The following is a 26,629-nucleotide window of genomic DNA, read 5'->3' on the forward strand; positions in this document are numbered from 1 at the left end:
GCAGATAAAATGTGTGGGTCATATGTACAGTAGCAGTGTTTAAATTAAAACTATAGGGGATGAAATTGGAGAAATAGTGTATTTTTTCATTTTTTCCTTGTTTTTCCCCTTTAAAATGCATAGAAAATAAAATAATTACTGAAAACAAATATCAACCCCAAAAAGCCTAATTAGTGGTGAAAAAAAACAAGATATAGATCATTTCATTGTGATTAGTAGTGATTAAGCTATTGGCAAAAGAAAGGGATGAGTTCTGAATGGTGAACATCGCTCTTGTCTGTCAGGGTAAAAACCGCTTTGGGGCGAAGTGGTTAAAAACGGAGTGAGCAGGTATGTGTAGGGGGTTCTCCTCATGCCCACCACTGTCCCCATTCTCCTCCGTCCTTTCCTGGGTGGGATGGTCGCGGTTCACTGCGCAGGTGCTGTCCGGCAACGCGCGTCGTTAGCTCGTGTCCCCGTGGCAGGGAGCTCTCTGCGCAGGTGCACTACGTTGCTGTGACATAATGCACCTGCGCAGTGAGTTGCGAGCACCCCGACTAGGAAATAAGTTTGGGCATTGGTATGCAGTAACGGAGAGGGAGGGAGGAGAACAGGGGGAGCGGTGGGCATGAGGAGAGCACGAGGAGAGTCCACTACACATGCCTGCTCACTCAGTTTTTAAATTCTTTTTGCACTAAGGTATCCTTTATACTCGAGTTTTAAAAACAGGAAAATCACCTGCTAATGCAAAACAGGGAAACAAATGTATTAACTTGCTGGAAATAAAAAATAATTTGTTTAAATTATATGCGTTATCATTGTTCATTACTGCTTAGAACAAGAACAGATAAAATAAATGATAAATAAAAGTGTTTATTCATTTATATTTTAAATATGTATAGGTTAATAATATCCAAATCATGGCTTACCTTCCCGGATCCTGTAGAGCCAGCAACTGCCAGTAGCTCTCCTTTACCTACACTAAAGTTGATGTTGGAAAGTACAGGAGTAACATGTAATGTGAAGTTACTAAAGAACAGATCTGGGTCTTCATTCGAAGGACTACCTCCATTTTCAAGTACTGCTTTCCCAAAAGCTTCTCCAATCCCCTGAATATGCATAAAATAAAAGACACTTGTAATAAAAATGGAAACAAAACTCATAACTAGTAGCATAATTAAGGAACATTTGTTAAAGTGAAGTAGAAATGTTGTTATTGCGGCAATTCTATTTAAAGAGAAACTCCAACCTAGAATTGAACTTTATCCAAATCAGTAGCTGATACCCCCTTTTACATGAGAAAAATAATGCTTTTTACAAACAGACCATCAGGGGGCGCTGTATGACTGATTTTGTGCTGAAACCCCTCCCACAAGAAGCTCTGAGTACCGCGGTACTCTGGGAAAACTGCCACAATGTAACAATGTTCTCAGACAGGAATTAGCTGTTTACAGCTGTCTCTACAGCCAAAACAGCTAGCAGCAGCTACATAACCTGCCCACAGTAAAAATGTCACCATGTAATACATGTCAGAATGTGAATCTGGGAGAGGAAAGATTTTACAAATGAGCAAACACTGACTAAATCATTTATACATAATTATGGTAAAAAATGAAGCACTTTTTTTACTACATTATTTTCACTGGAGTTCCTCTTTAAATATAAGTACTGAACAGCATGTTTTAATAAGAAAGAAAGAAAGAAAGAAAGAAAGAAAGAAAGAAAGAAAGAAAGAAAGAAAGAAAGAAAGAAAGAAAGAAAGAAAGAAAGAAAGAAAGAAAGAAAGACCAGTAGCAGTTTTCATGTAAAAAGCTTGAAGAAGCAGAGTAGACATCTTGGCATCCAGTGTGCCTTTATCAAACAATCCACATGAACGCTGATAAAGTTGTTATGATGAGTGCCAACACATCAAATAAAGCTGCAAACTAATTAGTAGTATCAATGTGTCTGAAATTGTTGGTATTGTGTTTCCTTTCTGATTTAAATAAGGAATACATTGAATGGTTTCTTTATTTAAAAAATAAATAATTAGACTCTTGAATTACTATAACATTTTATTTTATTTACAATGGGCCAAAACATTACACAGCACTATGTAGTAAATAGAAGGGATCGCAAATAACTCCCAATAGCTAACACGTGCATACCAATGATCTTAGTACATGACCAACTGAGTTTAAATTATATGTAATGTAATATATATACAATAGGTAGGGGAAATAGAGATGTGATTAAATAGTAATAAAAGATTAGAACAGAGTGGAGAATGAGTGGGCAGGTTACGTCTTGAGAGCCAGAATGAATGTGTTGCCACACTTAGGGCAAGCCTAAGGGCAAGTAATGATGAATTTCCAGAGAGCGAAATGGATAGTGTCACAGTTATTATTGAAAGCTTGGAGTCTATCATTGAAAGCCAGAAGTGCTGGTCAAGTTAGAAGGGGTATCTCTGGAGATATAATCCAGAAATAATTGGCAGATGCTTTGGATGTGGGGAATATGGGAGAGTAAGGAGTCAAGGGTGACACCAAAGCATTTACAGTATTTCAACTTGAGATAACATAGGGTGGTTTTGTTTTATCCGGGTTGAGTCTTAGGCTGACTGACTGACACCTACAAAGAGAATTTTGAAAGACCATGTTAAATGTTTACCGGGACAGAAAGACAAGTCAGTGGGGTAAAGATGGGTTTCATTTGCATACATGTGCCATTATGAGCAGAAAGAAAGGGAAATTAGCTGGCCAAGAGAAAAGGTGTAGGTAGAAAACAGAACAGGACAAACAACTGAACCTTGGGGAGAGATCAGATGGAGAGCAAAAATCAGGAAAAAGAGAATGAACCTTCACTTTGTAGAGAATATGCTAGCTTGAAGAGACAACATAAACAAGTTGATAAAATTAGGTCAAGCAATTTAAAAGTATGTTCAAAAAGAGAAATGGGGTGGTAGCTGGGAAGTAAAGATGAGTCAAGTGAGGACTTCTTCAGTAAAGAGAGGACAAGACTCTGGTTGGAGGTTGATGGGAAGATGTCAGTGAACAGAGAGAAGTTAAACAATTCAGTCAGTGAACACCAGCAAGAAGGAAGATGCTGAGTGAAGTCACTTATTTGAACCTGAAAAAGTAGCTTGGAGGGTTAATAATTATTAAATGCACTCTGGTATTTTACCACATGTGCTGATTTATACAAAGACATCGTAATTTAATACACGTGTGATACACACGATTGCTAAAGAGAGCATACAGCAGTGCAGGGGCAGAACTTTGACCCCTGGGGTCATATAAAAAGTACAGAGACCACAACCCTTTTTCTCTCCATAACAAGTACAGCTACCATTGCCCCCACCCCTAAACAAGTGCTGCCACCATGAAACCCACCCCGTTCCCCTCCCCCCTTCCATTTGGAGTAGCACTGTGTTGAGCAAGAATATAATTTGCTCTAGTGCTGTGTCCACTCATTTCTTTTCTTCAGTGCAGCTGCCCGCTGTTACTGCATTCTGCTCCTTAGTCTCCCCACATTTTGGGTGATGTCATATGGCATGTGTGAAGACCAGGATGATAAGATAACTGCAGTGAAAAGAAGGATGAGAAGACACAACGCTAGAGAAGATAACATACTTACCCCACTATGCTTCTCTGCATGTGAGGTTCGACAGTAGTGACTGGGGAGGGGTGCAGAATTGGGTGTTCTCATATTGGAGAAAAGGAAAAAGTGGTGGATAAACAACCCTGGGCCCTGCAGTCCTTGGCCCATTAGTGACTGTAGGGGCTTGCTCCCCTGGGAGATATGTCCTTACAGTGGTGATACATAAAGGAGTTCAGTACACAAATAGTGAGATGTTAGAAGTGTGCGATCAGGCAGGAGAAGTAGTGCATACAATAGTCCATAACGAATTGTACTGGGAGTAATGTTGGTCATACATCTAGCGATATTGCGGCATGATCGATCATTCAATTTGAACTGTAACTGGATGAAAATTGGTGCCGCAACAAGCATGCCCAATCAAATTGGTCAAATGTATTTATCGGGCACACTAGAAAATCTAGGTCCAATGTTGTTTTCCCGAACACTGCCAAGCACGTGCGCATGTGATGCAACACACGTGTCACATGTATACGTGCCACCAAGTGGTGGCTGCGTGTGATGATGGCGCTCAGGGGAAACAGGAGGAGACTGGGAGCACCTGCATAGTCATGACATCTGTAGCAAGTGAGATCACAATGCACAGGCACCGGGGGAACATTAACATTTGGGGGGACAGTGGTGGAGGCAGCCTAGCAGCGGATGTTGCATCATAATGCCAATTCCTGAGAGATACCATGCTGAAATCTATTGTGAGTAGGCTTGTGGTGTATGGGCAGCATAAAGAAACCTGTCAAACCTGTCACCACTGAGAGAGCTGCTCTGGATGCTACCTTTCCTCCTTTCATTGTCTGACACTGGAATTGGAGAAATGATTCACTTTGGACATTATATCCTTTAGTCCTGGTTGTAACACGGAGCGCGCATATATTTGTCTATTGTGTATGAGCAGCCACAGAGATCTGTCTCTTAGTTAATCTGTCCATACATTACCAGATGTATGGGCACCTTAATGCTGGGAATACACGTTTCGTTTTTGCCTTCGTTTTAGCCTTCGATTCATTCGGTAAATGGATCGAGTGTTGAAAACGTATGTGAAAATAGTCATAATCTCATTATAATTTCGATTAATAGACCCCAAAAACGAACGACTAGTGATCGAACATGTTTGATATTATCTCTCTTTATCCATCTAATCGAGCCATTGGTAGGCTTGATGGCTGTTCAGATCGATTATATATTCGTTTATGCCGTCCGTCCCTGTACTACGTTTCGTTTCTTTGCAGCCTTCGATCATTGGAAAAACGAAACCATCAGAATCGAAAAAAAAACCGAAACCGTGGGTGGTGATATTAACCGTACGGTCGATTATTTCGGGATCGAAAAGGACAAAAGGCACAATCGAAACGAAGGTTTAAACGAAGGCAAAAACGAAACGTGTATTCCCAGCATAATAGATCATGTCGTTGCTTTAGATTTTACACGAGTGAAACCATTGGACACCATTAAAATGACCAGTGCAGTCTTGTCCGTAAAGTCCAAAGAGAGGGTTGACCTTGAAGACAAGAACTCATGAAGCATGTGATCAGATCGATCAGTTGTTAGATTTGTTAGGCTCTGATTTCTAGGTCACTACCATGTGCTAAAGTAGAAAGCGATCACAGCAAATCAGATTCTTTACAAATCTGCCTCTTACTTTCTCATTAGGATAAAAATGAATATTAATCAAATTGAGATGCCACTTGCAGATACATAAGTCCACTTACTGTCCTCTAAGGACTATGAGCAATTTTATACTAATTGTAGTGAAAAGGGATAAAAATGGACAGTCTAAACATGGATTTATCTTTTAGGCTGGTTTCACAGTGGGACGTTACAGGCGCACGTTAGAGCAGCTTGTAACGCAGCCCACCGCACAGTAATGAAAAATCAATGGGGCTGTTCACAGTGCCCACGTTGCGTTACATTGTAACGCTGCGTCACAAGACAACGTACTGCATGCAGTACTTTAGACGCGGCTGAGCCGCGTTAGACTGCTTGCACATGCTCAGTAATCTTGTGGAGGAGCGGAGAGCGGCCAGGCACATGGCTAATTAATATGCACTGCACGTTGTGGCGTGCAGTGTTTACTTCCTGGAGCGGCCGCTCTGTGCGGCGATTGGCCGGCGGGACCACGTGATGCCGCATGCGCACAAGAGTGCGCATCACGGCATCACTGACGCCAGAGTGAGCTGCACAACGCGGCTCACTCTGACATCCAGAACCACCAGGCGTTCCGTTAGGGGGACGTTATGCGACCTTAACGCCCCCTCTAACGCAATGTCCTGGTGTGAAATTAGCCTTACTCTTTCACATTTACAGATAGAACTGGGTTAGTATGCACACAATGTTGAAGCACTAAATATGTGTTTATAAAGGAGGATGAATTAAGGCAAGCACAAGTCTACTGCGCCCTGAACTCTTCTGCCATCACTACAGAATTCACGTCAGCTACTTTTGTGAATACTTTAACACAGGCTTTTTCCATAATTCACGGTGGCGTAGTGGTTAGCGCTCTCGCCTTGCAGCGCTGGGTCCCCGGTTCGAATCCCAGCCAGGGCACAATCTGCAAGGAGTTTGTATGTTCTCCCCGTGTCTGCGTGGGTTTTCTCCGGGTATTCCGGTTTCCGCCACGTCCCAAAAACATACAGATAAGTTAATTGGCTCACTCCTAAATTTGCCCTAGACTACAGTACTTACACTATATAATACATACATAGACATATGATAATAGTAGGGATTAGATTGTGAGCTCCTTTGAGGAACAGTTAGTGATGATACAATATATATATATATATATATATATATTGTACAGCGTTGTGTAAGATGTGGACGCTATATAAATACTAAATAATGATAAATAATAATAAAATAATAATAATAATTCACTTAAGAACGTATACAGACCTCATCCCATGAAGCTGTAACATTCTCCATAGTCAACTCGGTAGTTGTCAGGTTATACTCAGGTGACTTGTATTCTTCTTTTTGCAAGAAATCCTGTAGAAGATTTTAAAATACAATTTGTTCAGTAATCATGATTGTCATAACAAGAATTGTACCTGTTGAGTCTGCTGGCAGAAATCTTATTTCAAATGCTAGCAAAAAGTTTTTCTTGGAAAAGTGACCTTTACCTGGAAAAGAAGAAACATTCACCTATGTGTAACACTGACCAAAATATGTCTGCTTCCAGCAACTTCTGGCTCCATGAAAAGACTTCTCACTTCTCTGACAGCAGTTGTTTTTTATTTTTTATTTTTATTCTGGTTCAGTAAAATAGACATACTAGTAGGGCTAATGTTAGTAGGGGTGATAATCTACTGCTCACAATATGCCTGATAAATCACTTTTTTATCAATTGTAGGCAGTTTGATTAATAGGCTGACTGGGCATGTTGTAGCAGGTGGAGCAGGAGTGGTAGGGGATAGCATGCCTCATAGTATTCATCAAGTAGTTCCATTCATTCCCATTTAAATTTCTGCTAAAGCCTAACTGAGATCACATGGATAATGTAGGCCTACATACATTCTTACTACAATATCCAGTTGGCGAAAGATCAATCTCTTTCCATATTACCAATTACCAAACCATCTATGGCTACTTCTAGGTTTAGAGGGATTACACAGAAACACACAGATCATACAAAGTATATTATTGCCTCCTTAACCACTTTACCCCCGCGCGTACGCATTTCTCCGTCCCTTTTTCCATCCTTTAACCCCCAGGGACGGAGAAATACGTACTTTCCGCGCTCCCGCCGCTGCCCGCGCTCCCGCTCGTAAACACGCCGCCGCCCGCTCGCCCGGAGATCAATGAACGGGAAAATCCATTCCCGTTCGTTGATCTAAGCCCTGCAATGATCCGCTGCCGCTCGGCTGAGCAGCGCGACCATTGTGGGAAAAAAAAAGTTCTCAGCCTCTTTCTACTTCCTGCAAGCATCCTTCCGGACGCTTGCAGGTCGCATAAACAAAATGTTACTGTGGCCATCTTGTGGCCAACTAGTAAAACTACATCCAAAGCATTTTTCACATAGAAATAAATTAGTTTAACACACAAAATTAACCCTTTACCTCCCACACTCCCCAATTTTATTTTCTTGTAATTTAAAAAAAAAATTACAATTAAAAAAAAATAATACATAAATAGTTACCTTAGGGATGGAACTTTTTAAATATTTATGTCAGGAGGGTACAACACTGTTACTTTATAAACTATGGGCTTGTAATTAGGGATGGGCACAAAACTTAAAAAAATGCACCTTTATTTCCAATTAAAATATTGGCGCCAAACATTGTGATAGGGACATAATTTAAATGGTTTTATAACCGGGACAAAAGGGCAAATACATTTCATGGGTTTTAAATACAGTAGCATGCATTATTTAAAAACTATAAAGGCCAAAACCTGAAAAACAATTTTTTTCCCACGTTTTTTTTCTATTTTCCCATTAAAACACATTTAGAATAAAATAATTCTTGGCATAATGTCCCACCTAAAGAAAGCCTAATTGGTGGCGAAAAAAACAAGATATAGTTAATTTCATTGCGATAAGTAATGATAAAGTTATAGACGAATGAATGGAAGGAGCGCTGAAAGGTGAAAATTGCTCTGGTGGTCAGGGGGTAAAACCCCTCAGTTGGGAAGTGGTTAAAATAGAAGTTATCTGCAACCTCCTCATGTTTGAAAAGTAAGACCCATAACAAAGGAATTCAGAACAGTGGGTGGGACCATACATATACTTCAACATACAGATGCATACCTTGTACTGGTGAAGGCCAAAACCACCTGTAACAGCTGTTTGCAGAATGCATTAAGTGAACCTGTATACAATAGAGTCTCATTTATCTGGCACAGATATGGATTGCCTGATGCTGGATATGCATTTGTGTCGGCTGCTTGAGAAGTCAAGCAACTGGCGTTAAAATGAACACTACCCTAATTTCTACGATGGCAAGGCAGAGTGTTGTGCAGCAGCAGCTATCACTTACTAATCTTCCGGGTGCCAGTTTGCTCCAGTCCCACAGCTCCCAGTGGCTTCCGGCATCCTCTGTACATTGCTATATGTTATGTCACATGGCACAATGTGGGTCAGGTGACAGGCCAGAGAGTTGTACAAGGACACCACAAAGCCACTGGGAGCTACAGGAGTGAAGAAGACTAGAGCCCAGAGGATTCATAAAGTCACTTCTGCTGCGTACTACTCTGCAAAGTGTGGCAGGAATGTTGCCATTGTCCCCTGCCAGGCATGCCGGTTAGGTGAGACTGCTGGTTAACCAGGACTTTACTGATAAGACTATATATAATCTGTACAGTGCTGTGGAACATGTCAACACTATATAAATACTAAATAATAATAATAATTCTGATCATGGCTGATCATGTATGTCCTTGAAGTGCGTGTTAAGTGTTTGCTATGTTACAACACTGTGTAAAGGCACTAAAAATATCAGAGAGGGTAAAGTAAAAAAAGATACCTGTATTTTGTTGATAACTCCCAGAGAGTCATACCAGGTTTGCACAGCCCAGGGGAACTGACGTGTAACAGTCATTCGCAGAACTATGGTGAATGAAATGGTGGTAAAGATTCTACGGATTGTAATTCCAGCTTGAAGTAAATGGGGAAGGATAGCAAGGAAGACCACAAAGAAGCCAGAGAAGAAGAATGCTGAGCTGTTGAAGTAACGTACATAGGCTGCTTTCCGAGTCAGCTTTAGTTCAACTCTGAGTGAAGACAAGGACAGTGTATAGTTTTCAGCTCCATCATTACACCATCTGAACATACATTTTTGTTTTGTTTTGTTTCATTATTCATCAATCAGACCTGCTGTAATCACACTTAAATTTGTCATAGCTACAGCTCATTTAGTAATCCGCATAACTTTACATTTCTCAAAAGTTATTCATGTATTTTTGCCTGAAGGCTTTTTTGTAAAGGTAAATTCCACCCTATGCTTACCTTCATTGATTTACTAAAGGAAATCTTTAAGTGGTGGGGATATGGGGGTTGATGCAGTAAAGTTGACTTATAGATCTCACCTTGCCAAATTTTCATCTCAAATATAAGTAGCAATAATTTATGAGTTAAACAGATAAGAAGGAATCATTAATGAGAGACAAAGATAAGGATAGATAAACAATGGGTTTATACAGGAAAGGAGAAATAGACCACGAGATTAGATAGAAAAGGAGAGTAATATCTTGGGTTAAGACAGATAAAGGGAGATAAATCATGAAATAAAGCGATAAGAAGAGATCATTTATAAAGTGAGTTTTTTTAAATCAACGTCATGGAGGTAGCCATTGCTGACTTCCTTTTAAAGACCTAAGGTGCGTACACATGCACTACCGCCGGCAATGGCGGGTCCGCCAGACCCTCCCGCTGGGCGGACGTTCAGCTGACAGTAGAACGTGTGTACACGCTGTCGGCGGACTGATAAGGCTGTTTCTGAACAATCCGCTGAGCTGAACATCCGCCCAGCGGGAGGGTCCGGTGGACGCTGGCGGTCCTGTCGTTGCTGGCGGTAGTGCGTGTGACTATGCACCATAAGGCTTTGTTCCCACTTGAGCGGAGAACGTACATTTTTTTGTCTGCTCTCTGCTCATTGCTAAAGGGACTATTTTAAAAATAGGAGTTTTTCACACTTGTCACTCTGCATCGGATCCCACGATAATCCCAGGCAGATTGACGCATTCCTCCATATAGCCTATAGGATGTAACGCATCTGCCCCGGGCTACAGGGGCCGCAGGGGCTTAGGGGGCCGGTTCCTGGTTCCTGGCAACACATTCTTCTCATTCTTCTCTTCAGCTGCACTGTTCTTTCAAGAAAAATATATAAAAACATGGTTTGGCTAAAATTCTACTTTCAATACCCTGAAGGTATCTGGACAATGGTCGGAGTATCACTTGCCCACATCTGTGAACAGCCTTGGAGTTAACCTGTGATCAATTTTTCTAATTTCAGCTATAAAGATTACAAATGATCAATTTATGCTGCTTAAACTCTCTTCAAGGAGAGGATATGGAGAAACATGTGACTGGTTTGGATTTAGTGACTAATTTGTAAGTCTCGCATTTTATGGTCACAATCATGTGATCATGTCTCACTTTTCCCGATTTGTACCAATGGAGTCTTTACAGTTCTCAGCACACTGCTAACACAACGTACGTTGTCCCTTGGCAAACCGAGCCAAGGGGTAATAACATGTAGCTTAAAAGATGAGATTCATAGAAACAAAATTCTCTGGCAGTTATTTGCAAACTGTTGAAAAAAGAAGATTGCTGCATGAATAGTTGTATCTATTTAGGTATTTATCAGTGCAACAGAATAAAATGAAACTTACTCTCTGATGGTTTCAACGATTTTCTCCATGGCCTCCTCCCAGCAATAGGCCTTTACCGAGTGTATGTTGTCAATTATTTCAGATGTGATCACAAGCCTCTCATTGATCTTCCCTGCCCTCTGGTCTCTGTAAAAAATAACATCTGCAATTGGAAGGTAGCTGAGTCCTTGCATTCAGACAGACAGGTACATAGAGATACCAGCCTGCGTCTATTTGGCCATAACTGTGGTGTCCTCATTGTGTTTCAGATATTATAGACAAGTTGTCTGCTAGCTGTATTAGCTTCCCAGAACTTTTGTTTTGCTTAAACTGTTACATGAAACTGTCTGATTTGCATGCTTTATTAGGCCCCATTCACATTAGAGCCTTTTGCCGGCGATTTCGGCAAAACGCTGAAGCGCTATAAAACCCTATAGGCCTGTTCTTAATTGGGCGATTTGCGTTAATCGCCGGCGATTAACGAAAATCGCTAAACACAAACGCGTAGCCTGCACCATTTTCAGGCATTTTCCTGGCGATCTCGTTTAGTGCTACAGAAGCGCTAAACACGATCGTGGCAAAATCGCCACAGTGTCCAGTGATATTTCAGCTGAAAAGTCACTTCAGTGCTTTTAAGTGTGAATGGGGCCTTAGGGTTTTTGGCTAAAAGTATTAGATGCAGAGAATCAGCAGGGCATCCAGGCAATGTGCATTGTTTAAAGGAAATACATATGGCAGCCTCCATATCCCTCTCACTTCAGGTGTCCTAATCCACCAAACCACATGGCATCCTTTCCTTCTTAACAGGGGCATAACAATAGCCCCTGCAAGAGATGCAGGCACAGCGGGACCCTTGGAGGCTGAAGCCTGGTAGGGGTCTTGCCCAGAGTCATTTTAAGGGGCAGAAGGGAGGTGCAACGCAGAATACTGGGGGCATCTATAGCTGGCTAACCTATACTGGTGGCACCTATGCCTGGCTACCTATACTGCGGGGCACCTATATGTGGCTACTAGACTACTTATATTGGGGGCACCTATACCTGGCTACCTATACTGTAAGTATGGTTTTTTTCAGGTTTTTTTTTTTTTTTTAAATAAATATCCCACCTGGCTTGTCTTTTCAATTTCTGTTTTGGGTGGGGTTGGTGGAGTGTGTGTGTGGGGGGGGGGAGGTGGGGGCATACAAAGTTTTGCAGGGGGCCCAGTGATTTCTAGTTACGCCCCTGCTTCATAGCAAATTACTTTATCTGTATCGGCATAGTTATCCAGCATGCTTTTTTTGGTTTCAAATTGTAAATTAGATTTTTTTGAGCAGTAAATATAGAAAATGCTCCTGTTAGTTTTAATGTTGCCAGCAAAACAAACCAAAAGGGGCTGGACTGAGTGCCTAGTTATTCAGGGAATTACAGTGAATATGGTAGAGTATGGAAACAAGAAAACAAACCTTTTCTTAGGAACAAATGTGGGAACTTAGGGGCCTTTTTCCATTTTTTTGTATTGTGTGGAATTTTCCAATCTTAAGGACACTATTAAGATAATGAAATGCATGCTGCCCAATTTCCACTAATGCAATTTGAGTTTCCCCAAATAAAAATACTCCATGGGCCATATGCAATTCTCTTTTTCACCTGAGTTTTCTCCCAGGAGATAATTTTTCATCTTTGATTATAAATAACTTTCCAGTACTTTTCAACTAAAAAAGTACCAAAAAGTTGGTAAAAAAGTACTACTAAAATTATTTTGAGCATATTCTTGCCTTCTGGGGGCTTGAAATGTATTTTATTGACAAGTTTAAAAATATCACCTAGGAGAAAACTCAGGTGAAAAAGTGAATTGCATATGGCCCCATGTGTCTGGGTTAAAGTCAAAAGAAGTGCAAAAAATGGTTGGAAAACACAAGCCCCTGCACCCAAATAGTATAAAGAACACAGAGCAATCACATGGAAATTTGAATGTTAAAGTTTGAAAAATTGCATTGCAGCGTGTTTGCGATTGCCACAGCAATATTCATTGGGAAATAACCTTTAGTGCCCATTCAGACTGTATTTGTCGCATTGAAGAATAATTCTGCATGTGAACTCACTGCCCATCTTTAAACTGTAACAGACAATGGCCTCGATTCATCAAGACTTATCGAATTGGTTAACGACAGTTCGGTAAAATACTGAATTCATTAAGTTGATTTCAGGATTCATCAAATTTATCTACAGCTGTTAGCGAGCATTCGGTAATCATTCGTTAGTGATGCGTTTAAACGGAAGAAAGTGCAATTCATGAAAATGAAAGTGGGCGTGGTTTAGCGTTAAATTTAGGATTAGTTATCTCCTTCACTGCTCTGTCGTTATTCCTGTCAGATCATTGCTGACAGAGAAGATGGAGCCATTTGAAGTGGTTCACAGGCGCAGAAGGGCAAGAATAAGGTCTAGAACCATATCAATTTGCAAGAGAATAGATTTATTTGCTATAACAGGACATCTGCATTTCTCTTGAATTATCTTGTAAGAGAACACAGGCAGTGCCAGGGTTAACTAATTTGCTAGCTGCACTATATTTTTTTAGAAAAGGCTCCAATCAAGATGCAGCTGGTGAAATTGTGGGATTGTCCTAAGCCACTTCCAGAATCCTGGTCCAGGTGTTAAGCCCTATTCAGAATGTTGCTACGTAGTGTTCAAAGGACTGCCTTTTACCCACAATTCCATGGGAATCTTATGGCCTTGTGTTAAATTACCGCTGTAAAATGGAAATATCGTCACGTTACCGAATGGTTACTGAATTGTTATCGATATTTTATCGAATTCACACCGAATGGTGAAAAACCTTGATGAATACAACTAGAAATCGATAAACTTCGAATTTGGTAATTTAACAAACTGGAAAAAGTTATCTCAAAGACAATGATGAATCAAGGCCAATGTTATTTTAACCCGCTGCATGCAGGTTTAGAACTAACATGCATTTTAAATGTCAATTGCAGATCACACACATTATAACGCATGCGTTATGCAATGCACACAATGGCTACAATTCACTAAGCATTACCACATTCGGTAATGCAGAAAACAGCTGATTTTACCAAACAGGTTGTTAAATTCACTAAACCTATTGCCACACTGAAAAGGAAAATGGCCGAGCCGTGAGGTAAATTACCGACTTGTGCGGTACATACCTCAAGAAATGTCAGTAAATGTCAAATCACAAAGATTAAAGTCTTAGTTAAATGCTACAAAAGCGTTTGGTGTTTACCTCCAGCTGTAAGTGGTCGTTAGCTATCTATCTCCATACAGTGTAGTGTTACTGTCAGCAGCAGACAGCCATTAGGAGGAGCCTAAGTGTCCTTCAGCTCCGATATCCTGGCCAGCGGGGCTTAACTAAATAAACAAACATGGAATCCTGTGGCTGTCAGGAGAGAGTGGACTTCAGAGGAGGCTGCACTGTGGGACTTACATAAATAAAAGGGAATCGCAGCGCTCTCAGGAGACTGGACTAGGTGAAGGCACATGAGGAGACTCACCAGCCCCCCTTACACACAGACACGGCATGCCCCAGCCAGCCTGCACTGCAAACACAGCCCATCAAGCACACCTCCTTTTAGAGCAGTTCAGTAAGCGAGTAACACCAGCACATTACTGCACTCAGACTGTCGGGAAATTACCGCATGCAGCAAAATATTTATGAATTGAGAAAAAAAGTTAAAGTTACTGCATGCGGTGATTTCCCAAACAGGGATTTTATACTGAACACGCTTTTGTGAATTGTAGCCAATCTGAATCCAGCCTACAGTTTTGTAGGGTTTCAAACAGTTTTGTTCTCTTTCAGCTCAGGGAAGCAAGTGAACAATATCACAATGAGACTGCCTGGATCTTACACAGTAAATAGATCCAGTGGCCAGAGAAACCCACACATCACCTTCCTTGGCCAGGCTCCAGGACTGAAACCAGCTTTTCACAAAGCCACACACATCCCTTTCTTTTCCTGGAGCCTTAGTACATAAAGTACTGACATTGTGGGCACTATACATATATACGTCATCAAATACCTTTCCCAGCATTACCTGAGTCACTGTCACATTATACAGAAATACTTATAGATAAATTCTATAAATAGATAGATAGACAGACAAACTCATAGATGGACTTAGTATAAGGAAATTGTAGAAATTGAGAAATGAATATATTATATCTTGGGCGATGTTAAAAAAAAATGTTTGTTACAGTTGGCATGAGTGAGGAGCCCATGGCAATTTTACCATTACTTACACTAACAAGGCAGCACACAATTAGTGTGACCCACGTTAATTAGGTAACACGTAATGCTGTGTGCGTAGCATGCATCACCTAGGTAACACAGGCATGCTAATTATACAATGCACTCTACCTTGTCAGTGTAAGTAACATAAAATTGCTGTGCACTCCCTTTAACAAACTTTAGTGAATATGGCCCCTTTTCACATGATACCTGTATGAATAGACTGTTTTAAAAAGCCTGTGTTAGGAATCTTTCAGTTACATGTTTGGCCTGTTGGTGGTATCTTGCACCGGGATTTATTATAATTTATTATTTACCAGTAGGTGGCCCTCCACCATCATCTAATAAACGTAAAGTCTGCGGGAGGCCAGGACTCTCTCCTGGTTCCATTGTTTACCTACAGATAGACTCAGGTTTACTCTTGGACAGCTATCACCTGGCAACTGTTAACTGTCTATTTTAGGACTCCACCTGTACTTGGAAGTAGCCAGCGTTTCAATTGCTTTGGGCTCCAGCTTGCTGCGGTTGTACAAACTCCTGCTGCTATTCCTGGCTTTGAATCTGTGCGTGCTTCCGACCTCATTCCATGATTCTGATTTGGTATTGAAGTTGGCCTTACAGCTTTCACATTGTTTTTGTTCCTGGCTTACTCTTTGGTTACCGACTTGGACTGTTATACCTAGCATATATTTGTGTGTTGTTAGTATATACTTAGATAATTAGGGGTTGAGTTTGTTTGCTGTGTGCAGGATTGGTTTCACTTGTGCTTTTGTTTGTAGGCACTGTGTTCATTTGCAAATATTTGCACGCTTACTTTAATAAACTGTGTGTGCATCATACCTTGGTGTCTCATTTGATTAGTATGCTATCCAAAAGTGGTCACTAGCTGTGTTTCCAGTGAGAATAACAACAATGAACTCTGGCCAACACACTTACCATTGCAAATATACTGTACTTCACACTGAGAACCTGATTGTGGATGACCCATGTCCATCCCTTGGCTACAAGAAATGTATTTTAATCAAGGTTTATTATTTCATACTACTGGCTGAAGAAACCGAAGCAGCCTGTAGTGAATACTTTTCCAACTGCACTAGGGAAACATTACTGGAGTCAATCAGTCTAATACATACGTTCGTGCAGAATGGGGTGTTCTTTGACTTTCTAGTTAATAAAAATGTAGCCCTCCTTCCTAGCAATACCAGATAGACTATTTGATAAGCTTGTTAGAGAACCAATGGGAATATTTTTAGTAATTTTTATATCTAGTCAATATAATGCATTTGAAGCCCCCAGTAAGCAAGAAAATACTGAAAAATTTTGATAGTACTTTTCCATCTACTTTTTGGTACATTTTCAATTACAGAGTGCTGAAAAGTTATTTGAAAGAGAGGATGAAACATTATCTTCTATGAGAAAAGTTAGGAGAAAAAGTGAATTGGATCAAGCCCTCTGGGCCATTTGCATTCACTTTTTCTCCTAAGTGTTCTCCTAGGTGATATTTTTACATCTTATCAATAAAATGCCTTTTACATCACCAGCAATCAAGAAAATACTCAGAATAATTATGACAGCACTTTTTTACATACGATTTACTGCTAGCACATACCTATGTTACAGCGGGGCTCTTGCGGCGATCTGCGTTGGCCCGGAATTCATGTTAGTCTATGGTGATGCAAGTTTCTTTAATGAATTTGGCATTGCAATGTTGCAGTGGGCATGCGTGGAAGCAGTTTTACAATACGCTTCCGTGCACTTCCGCTTACCCAAAGCACCACTGCAAGCACACATCACTTCCTGCTTGGCCGAATGCCAGACAGGGAACACTGTGTACTAACCTGAGTTCCCTGAAGGTCTGTTTTTGGCAGTGCGATGCAGTACGACGTACCACATCGCTGACGCCAATTTATAGTGTGACACCAGCCTCAGAATAATGTTGACAGTACTTTTCACCTACTTTTAGCACTTTTTGAATTGCAGAGTGCTAAAAAATTATTTTAAACAAAAGATGAAAATGCATCTCCTAGGAGAAAACTCAGAAGAAAAAGAGAACTGCATATGGGCCCCTGGCTCATTTGCAATTCAAGTTTTCTCCTAGGAGAATTTGAATCTTCTGTTTAAAATAATTTTTTAGCACTCTGCAATTGAAAAAGTGTTAAAAAGTCCAGTGACGTGATGTGGCGCACACGTGAGGAGAACCAAGCCGCCAATGGGTCAGTGATCTATACGGGTGGCCAGCAGGACACCGAGGAGGAGGAGCTGTGGCAAGGGACCAAAATGACTTCTAGGAACTGGAAAAAGCCCCAGGTAAGTAAAGACAGATTAAAGCGGATCCGAGATGAAAAACTAACTATAACAAGTAACTTGTCCATATATCTTATCTAAAGTTTAGCTAGTTTACACAGCAAATCTAGCTGCAAACAGCTTCAAGAGAATATGATTATTTCTTCCTGTGATATGACAGCGGCCATGTTCTGTTTGTAAACATTACACACAGGCAAGCTGATCTGCATCTCCAGCCCTAAGCTCACTCCCCTCTCCTCCTCCCCTCTGCCTCTGAAATCTCTGGCTAGTAACACCTCCCCCTCCTCCTGCCCAGACTGAGCTCCCATAAGCCCTTGCTACTGTCTAAAAATGAAAAAAAAAAAAAAGCTGTGGGCGAAGCTTGTTTAGTTTATAGGGAATTAGAGTATTAAAACAAAAACAAAAAAGTATTTGGCTTGAGGAATGCCCTATAAACTATATGAAAGGAACACAATTATGCAATGAGTAAAATTTTATCTCGGATCCACTTTAACCACTTGAGGACCGCAGTGGTAAACCCCCCTAAAGACCAGGCCATGTTTTCAGAAATTCGCCACTGCAGCTTTAAAGAGAAACTCCGACCAAGAATTGAACTTTATCCCAATCAGTAACGGATACACCCTTTTACATGAGAAATCTACTCCTTTTCACAAACGGAGCATCAGGGGGCGCTGTATGACTGATCTTGTGGTGAAAACCCTCCCAAAAGAAACTCTGAGGACCGTGGTACTCCTGGCAGTTTCCTGTCTGTGAACCTTGTTGCATTGTGGGAAATAGCTGTTTACTGCTGTTTCCAACAGCCAAAAAAGCATGCAGCAGCTACATCACCTGCCAACAGTAAAAATGTCACCATGTAATAAATGTCAAAATGTAAATCAGGGATTTAAAAGATTTTACAATGGGCAAACACTGACTAAATCATTTATACATAATTAATGTAAAAATGAAGCACTTTTTTTTTTATTACATTATTTTTTTCACTGGAGCTCCTCTTTAAGGCCAAGCTGCAGGGCCGCACAACACAGCACACCAGTGATTCCCCCCCACCAACAGAGTTCTCTGTTGGTGGGGTCTGATCGCCCCCCCCCCCCCCCCCCCCCCAGGTGTTTGTTTGTTTTTTTATAAATATTTATTTCTTCATTTTAATAATATTTTTTACTATTTTTTTTTCAATAATCCCCCTCCCCCTCCCCGCCAGCCAATCAGCGTGACCGGCTGTCATAGGCTTCAGCCTATGACAGCGGATAACTTCCATAGCAACAGAGGGGACAGCCGTGTCACACAGCTGTCCCCAGTTCAGCACTGCTGCAGATCGCAGCGCTGTACCAAGTAAAAAGAGGGCTAACAGTCTCCCGAGCGGCGATCGCCGGTGGGAGACTGAAGGCGGAGCGTAGCCTTCAGCCTACCAAGCAGGAGATGCATGCGCAGCCTACACGTGATCTCCTGCAGTAGCTGGACCCAGGACTTGATGCAAATTGGCATTAGGCGGACCTGGGGCTGCCGCCGCAGTCACGCCCGTTGGCGTGACGCGGTATTTAGGTAGTTAAGCTGGTTGCATCAGAAGTCCTTTAAATAAGCTATATCCCTTTGATCTATTGACCAATGCAGTAGTAATTAATATCTGTGTCAGGATCTCTCTTGTAGCATGTTCTCTCGGTTGCAGTGGAACTGCAACAGGGCAGTTCTGAATTCTCTGCTTCCATTCAGTTGCTCAGTTTGGATTGCATTCGCAATGGGTCTCATTGTCATTTGCAATCACTTTGCAGTTCAGAACAGCTCAGGATACTGTCATAAATCCACCTATGGCTGGCTGCACTTTAATTGCAGTCAGACAGTTGTGGATTTCTTACATGCATGTGGTTGCATAATTTGGGAAGCATTTGTAATGAGAGTTTGCTCTATTCCCAGTCAGCTAGTAGCTTTCCATCAGACTAGTTCAGGATTGAGTAATTACCATTCAGCTGTGTGGGAATTTGCATGCCTGCATCCATTGGCTGATGTTCATATAAAAACCTGCCTCCCACTTCAGACCTTGCCCGTCATAGGGTTCAGGTCCCTGAGTTGTTGCAGAGTCCATGCTCTGAAAATATTGTATATTGCCTTGCATTGTATTTCCCTGCCTGCTGGACGTTTGCTGCACCCGCGAGGGTCAGTGAAGTTCACTATCCTGCTAGTTGGAGACTGCCTTCGCCACGCTGGTGACTGGTAGTTATCCTGCTTGCCTTGTTCCTGAGGATGTAACTGAAGCAGCGGTTGCCATTAGTTACGCTCCTACCTGGTTGTCTTGTCTATGTCAGTGTGAATGTTTGCCATCGCTGGGGCAGCGACTAGATTGGCAAAGCATTCCATCTGTCTCTCTGTTGTCTGTCTTGTTACTCAGTCTGAGGCTTAGTGTGGCATCGCCCTGAGCAACCAATGTATCCTGTTCGCCATGGCCGTTTTTAGGTACGTGCGGGGCGTGCAATCGCCCGGGGCGCAGTGTGGCAGTGAGGAGAAGGAGGGCGCATGCAGAAGTAGGACTCCTCCCGGGCGTCCTGTTGCCTTGGCTGCTGTGCTCCTGTCCTACGTCAAGTGAACACCACATGACCAGCGTGTGGTGACACTGACGTACAGCAGCGGTACTGCAGCTGTCAGGGTGCCCTAGGAGGAAGATAGGACTTGCCGAGACCACGTGTGGTTTCCTGCCCAGGTTCCTGCTGCTTCTTCTCTCCTGGTCAGTAGTTAGCCCAGCTCTTCCCCCGATATGGCTGCTCTCAGTGGGAAGGGGGGAGGTTCCAGCCGGAATGAATGATAGTGTGGTCGGGCAGCTCTTTCAAAGTGCAGGTAACTTGGGTGGCCTGTTACAACTCACATGTGGGGAGCAGTGACTGAACAGAGCAAACACACAGCTGCAGGCATGACACTTGCCTGCAGCTCATCTCTGACAGCCTGGCCCGGGATAACTTCCTGCAGAGAGGGTCACAGGCTGCTTCTCCCTTCCCCCTCCCCCCTGAGAGTCCGAGTCCAGACTGCAAAGCATGGTGTTGGGGGAAGGGGAGAGTGCTCAGCTGAATGGGCAGGATGTGTCTGTGTCTCTGCTGCCTATGTCCCCCTGGCCTGCATGCTGTGAGTACATGCCCTGCTTCTCTGTCCTGACAACCCCTCCTCCACCCCACAGCATTAGGTGGCCCATTTATTCCCTTCTCCTCCATCACAGTACCACTGCTCCCAGCAAGCCCCCCTCCCCTTTCTATAAAGGTACCAATGCTCCCAGCAAGCCTCCCCCCCCCTTTCTATAAAGGTACCACTGCTCCCAGCAAGCCCCCCTCTCCTTTCTATGAAGGTACCACTGCTCCCAGCAAGCCCCCCTCCCCTTTCTATAAAGGTACCAATGCTCCCAGCAAGGCCCCCCCCCCCTTTCTACAAAGGTACCACTGCTCCCAGCAAGCCCCCCTCTCCTTTCTATGAAGGTATCACTGCTCCCAGAAAGCCACCCTCCCATTTCTATGAAGGTACCACTGCTCCCAGCAAGCCCCCCTCCCCTTTCTATAGAGGTACCACTGCTCCCAGCAAGCCCCCCTCTCCTTTCTATGAAGGTATCACTGCTCCCAGAAAGCCACCCTCCCCTTTCTATAAAGGTACTACTTCTCCCAGCAAGCCCCCCTCTCCTTTCTATGAAGGTATCACTGCTCCCAGCAAGCCCCCCTCTCCTTTCTATAGAGGTACCACTGCTCCCAGCAAGCCCCCCTCCCCTTTCTATAGAGGTACCACTGCTCCCAGCAAGCCCCCCTCCTTTTTCTATGAAGGTATCACTGCTCCCAGCAAGCCCTCCTCCCCTTTCTATGAAGGTATCACTGCTCCCAGCAAGCCCCCCTCCCCTTTCTATAGAGGTACCACTGCTCCCAGCAAGCCCCCCTCCCCTTTCTATAGAGGTACCACTGCTCCCAGCAAGCCCCCCTCCTTTTTCTATGAAGGTATCACTGCTCCCAGCAAGCCCCCCTCTCCTTTCTATGAAAGTATCACTGCTCCCAGCAAGCCCCCCTCCCCTTTCTATAGAGGTACCACTGCTCCCAGCAAGCCCCCCTCTCCTTTCTATGAAGGTATCACTGCTCCCAGCAAGCCTCCCTCCCCTTTCTATAGATGTACCACTGCTCCCAGCAAGCCCTCCTCCCCTTTCTATGAAGGTATCACTGCTCCCAGCAAGCCCCCCTCTCCTTTCTATAAAGGTACTAATGCTCCCAGCAAGCCCCCCTCCCATGTCTTAAAGGGAAACTAAACTGAGAGGAACATGGATGTTTCCTTTTAAGCAATACCAGTTGCCTGGCTGCCTGGCAGTCATGCTGATCTCTTTGGCTGCAGTAGTGGCTGAATCACACACCTGAAACAAGAATGCAGTTAAACCAGTCTGACTTCAGTCAGAGAACCTAATCTGCATGCTTGTTGCGGGGCTGTGGCTAAAAGTATTAATCTAGAGACACAGGACCAGCAGGAGAGTCTGGCAGCTGGTATTATTTTAAAAGGAAAAATCTAAGTCCCTCTCAGTTTATGTTCCCTTTAAAGTTTCCCTCTTTCTCATCCCAAAAGTATGGCTGCAGCTTCTAGCATCCCTGGCCCAACACCCCTCCGCTTGCAGGCAGGAGCCAATCACCACGTGTGTTGATTTCTACCCTTGCGCAATGCTATGCTTGCCCACAACACATCACTGAAGAGGTGGGAACAGTGTCAGCGGCCCAAACTCTTTAGCACCTGTACATACTAGTGCACTTCTGTCCGCATTTCAGCAACACGTAACAATCTGTAACATTGATGTGCTGATAAAAAGCAGACAGAAGCGCACCAAGTGCAGCTAACAGTGGGTTTGTTTTTTTTGTGGGGGGGGGGGGGCGTATTTTTTTATACTCGCCCTGGGAGCAATTTAATCTAGAAACTGCACTGCTGTTCGCTAATAGTCAGCCTGTCTGTCTGTTATTTGTCTTGTTTCTCAGCCTGAGGCTTAGTGTGGTGTCGCACTAAGCAGCCATTGTGTCTTGTTATTTGTGGCAGTATCGGAAGCCCAGAGCAGCGGTTGCTCTGAGCAATCTTGCTCCTTTGCCCATTACTCCTGTGACAACCTGTGTAGCCTCTTCCATCACTCAGCTACATATCCTTGTTGACTAGTGGTACTCTGGCTTTCTTGCCCTCAGCTGCTATACCTTGCACCTTTTAAGGCCTGGGTGTAACTGAAGTCAGGCAGGGTGTCACTCCTGTTCAAGCGGGAACGTGCCACATAGGGTGAAGATGGTGGTGGTAGATTGGGGCATAGCGGCTGAAAAGATAGCAGGAAATCTGCCAGGCATTACAATCTGCATTTTATTTTGTTTTGCAGAAATGGAGGGAAGGGGGTGTTATCTATTTATAAACAGTTTTTACTGCTCTTTATCTTTAAAAATACACCTCTTAAAGGGGAACTTCAGCCTAAACAAACATACTGTCATTAAGTTACATTAGTCATGTTAATTAGAATAGATAGGTAATATAATTTTTTACCCACCCTGTTTTAAAAGAACAGGCAAATGTTTGTGATTCATGGGGGCTGCCATCTTTGTCATGGGGGCAGCCATCTTTTTGGTTGAAAGGAAGTGACAAGGAGCAGGAGACACAGTTCCAACTGCCCTGTGTCCTGATTACTCCTCCCAGCTGCACACACTAGGCTTCAAATGTCAAATTCAAAATGTAAAAAAAAAAAAAAAATTCACCAAAACAGCAGAACGAGAACAACAACATCAGAAATCCCATCATGCTTTGCACAGCATCAGGGGAAAAAAGCCCAGGCAGTTTTCTTCTGTGCAGCTAAAAATGAGGTTTGGATAAGAGAAACAAATTTCTGATGCTGTGAAACTGTTAAAGAAACACCAAGCCTTTTCAGTGCTGCTGAGTCGATTTTTAGTCCGGAGGTTCACTTTAAGATAAGTGCATGATTTGTTATAGATTTTGAGGCTCACTGTCTCATTCCCAAACCCATCTCCCTAGTGTGTCGACCTCATCACCCTCTAGGTTGTAAGCCCACAAGGGCAGGGTCTTCCCCCTAGTGTTTCCTGTTTCTGTTGTGTCTTTATCAAATGAACATGTTCCAGTAGTGGTGATGTTGAAAATACCATATCAACTATGTATGTGTTTGCACTTGTGTTGATCTACTCATGTATCTATGCTCACAATTTTTGTTTGTTTTGTACTGAATACAGTGCTATGGAAGATGTTGGGGCTATATAAAGAAAAATTAATAATAATAAATAAGTGATTTGGTTAAAAATAATAAATAAGAATAATAATAAATACCATATGGAAAAAGAGAACATGGAAATGCATACAATAAAATTAATTGTCCTTTTCTTTTGCCCTAACATTTTCTAAAACAGTTCCATTGTACAATTACTAAACAAGAATGAAGTTTGTTTTACCTGTATTTCATCATCCTTCGTCCAAGCCATGCCTGAAACAATGCGATCAGCACAAGCAAGCCCAGACCACAAAATACTGATGCCTGCACCAATTCCCAAATCAGACCCGTTAGAAGTATCACTTGAAGTGGAGCAATCCACACAAAATGTGCCAGGGCCAGACCCTAAAAATCAATATAGCATATCAGTTACACAAGCTTATAAAAGACATATATGAATTTGAGTGTAGGTGAATAAACTAAAGGTGTCAATGCTAGCTTCATTTTGACCTTTTTGTTTATCTTTGTACAAATTCTGAATAGTACATGTGCACAGGATCTGGAAGATATTGTACGTATTAGGAGGACCATTTGGGATAATCATTCATATTCATGTTTGTAATATCCACTTCATGCAACTGCATGTCCCATTTAGGGCCCATTGACACTTGCGTTTGCAACACGCCGGCAAAAATTGCAGGAGTGATTTTTCCGCGATTTCACGTGAAAAAATCACTGAACACTGCAGCGATTTTTCCACGATCGCGTTTAGCGCTTCTATAGCACTGAAATGCGATCGCCAGGAAATAGCCTGAAAATGGTGCAGGCGACGCTTTTGCATTTCGCCCAAGACCAGGCCCATAGGGTTTTATTACACTAGCGCTTTAAAAAGCGCTAGCGTTTGAGCATTTTGCTGAAATCACGGCAAAACACTCTAGTGTGAATGGGCCCTTAATATTGTAAATAAGTACATAACTGCAAACTCACTTACCACAAGAAGGCAGATTTAGAAGAAAGTGCATCATTGCCATCTTGGATACAAATTTTACCCTAAACTCAAGAAAGCAATTTGGAAACAATGTAATTCAAAAAAAACTTCTTCAAGAGATAAATGTGCTTGCCACAGGCATTGGGCAAGTCAATTCAGTGTGACCATGTGACACCCAAAGTATTAGCCTGTATACTATATGCCTGACTACATTTCCCAGCATACCTTTTAACTATATGAGGAGACAGGACTTCCGGTACGGAGCCCTGCCCCCTTTTAGACCAGTGCCATGGCCATCTCTTTATCCGAGATAGAGAGTGCCAAAGAAGAGCTACACGCTGGAAGCCGGCACACATGGGGATTGCATTACAGGAAACAGACCCGGCAAGTCATTCTAGCTTTACCTGAAAAGAAGAGCAGTACAAAGTTGTTTCTACATTGTATTGTCTCTTTAAGGGCTGGTTCACACTACAAGTACTTTTGTAAGTGCCAGTAATTTGAAAAGTGATTTTTACATGTAATGTCAGTCAAGTGAGAACACACGCATAGCATTACATTAGCAAGAGCTTTCCAGATCACTGGAGCTTAGAAAAGCACTTGCAGTGTGAAACAGTCCTAAGTCTGTATGGAAATATGCTCAACTAAAAATAAGAAGAGCTACACAATAGATTTTTCTCTTTGAATATTTCAGTTCCACAATTAAAGGGAACATGAAGTGAGAGGAATACTGAGGCTGCCAACTTCTTCCTCTAATAAACAATTCCAGTTGACTGACTTCGGAGCTGATGCTCTGTCTCTTATCCTTTAAAGTGAACTGAGCATAATTTTTAACGCACAGGGCAGCTCTATAGCAAATTAAAAATGCTTTCTGAAAATGTGGTTTATTATTATTAAAAACTCATTTTACCTCATCTTTTTACATTTAAGGTTTAAAATAGGCACCTCTTCAGTCCATGAAAGGACCCATGGACGGAAGAGGCAACAGATGATGAAAAGCAGATAAGAAATCACCTCATTAGACTTAATTACCACAAACAAACCCTGTGTCTTCCCCACTGTACTTTAAACAGAAAACATTAGTCACACTTGTAGAATTTCACACCTAGCCTGGATAATGGCAGTGGAAAAGTAGCAGGGGGTTGAACTTCGCAAACATGGCAGCCCTTTCAGCTATTTGAAACCAGGAGTTGCTTAGATCCCTTTAAGTCACTGGCCCAGAATAAGCAAGCATTGTCAGGTTTTGGATAGGCACACCTTGCCGTGTTTCTGTAGTCGGGTGCTCAGCCTTGATGCAGAAGCGGCATCAGTCCAATACAAGCAATTCAAGGTCGGCTGGCACACCAGTTCAAAGTTCCAAGCAGTTTTATTGTATGCACAACATGACAATTGTTTCGGGGCCACGGAGGGTCCCCTTCATCATGTCTGCACTTTATCTGATGAAGGGGACCCTCCGTGGCCCCGAAACAATTGTCATGTTGTGCAGAATAAGCAAGCAGATCAGATGCTTTAACTCTGGTCTGACTCTGTTGGTTGTATGTTTGTTGCAGGTGAGTGACTCAAAAACGCCTAAAGCTCAGCATGCCAGCCAGACAACAAGCATAGTTTATACAGGAATAAAGATGGCAGCTTCATTACTCCTCTCACTTCAGGTTCCCTTTAATACTAATAATTTACAATAAATAATGATTGCTTTGACAATTTGCCTGGCTCAATTGTAGGTGTAGATGTACTTTAAAACATGTAATTACAAATCATCACTTTAAAACATGTAATTACAAATCATCACTTCCAACAGGAGTCCAAAAAGCAAGACCCTAATGCATCACTTCAGGACAATGGGCGGAGACATGCAAATCATTTCATCCTGACAAGCCAAGCCTGTACACAACGCCATTAACTTAGCAAACCTGTAGCTTTCACTTTTACAGAGTCATTTACTCAACTTGCACACATTTGTTCCATGGTATTTACTACTTTGCAGTGCAAGATATTAAGGGCCCCTT

At 42.4% G+C, this 26,629-nt stretch overlaps 1 protein-coding gene across 4 annotated transcripts in view; it reads right to left on the minus strand.

The window, feature by feature from the left end:
• The window catches only part of CFTR (CF transmembrane conductance regulator), a 210,613-nt gene that overhangs the window by 128,328 nt on the left and 55,656 nt on the right, over positions 1 to 26,629 (minus strand). The window contains exons 6-10 of one of the 4 annotated variants that reach the window (XM_068276426.1): positions 23,880 to 24,043; positions 10,936 to 11,061; positions 9,069 to 9,315; positions 6,502 to 6,594; positions 909 to 1,088 (exon numbers count right to left, since the gene is read on the minus strand). In XM_068276426.1, coding sequence (XP_068132527.1) covers positions 909 to 1,088; positions 6,502 to 6,594; positions 9,069 to 9,315; positions 10,936 to 11,061; positions 23,880 to 24,043 — 810 coding nt within the window. The other 3 variants (XM_068276427.1, XM_068276429.1, XM_068276428.1) reach the window with 3 other exon arrangements.

Source organism: Hyperolius riggenbachi, chromosome 3 (assembly GCF_040937935.1).
Source record: "Hyperolius riggenbachi isolate aHypRig1 chromosome 3, aHypRig1.pri, whole genome shotgun sequence".
Lineage (NCBI taxonomy): Eukaryota > Metazoa > Chordata > Amphibia > Anura > Hyperoliidae > Hyperolius > Hyperolius riggenbachi.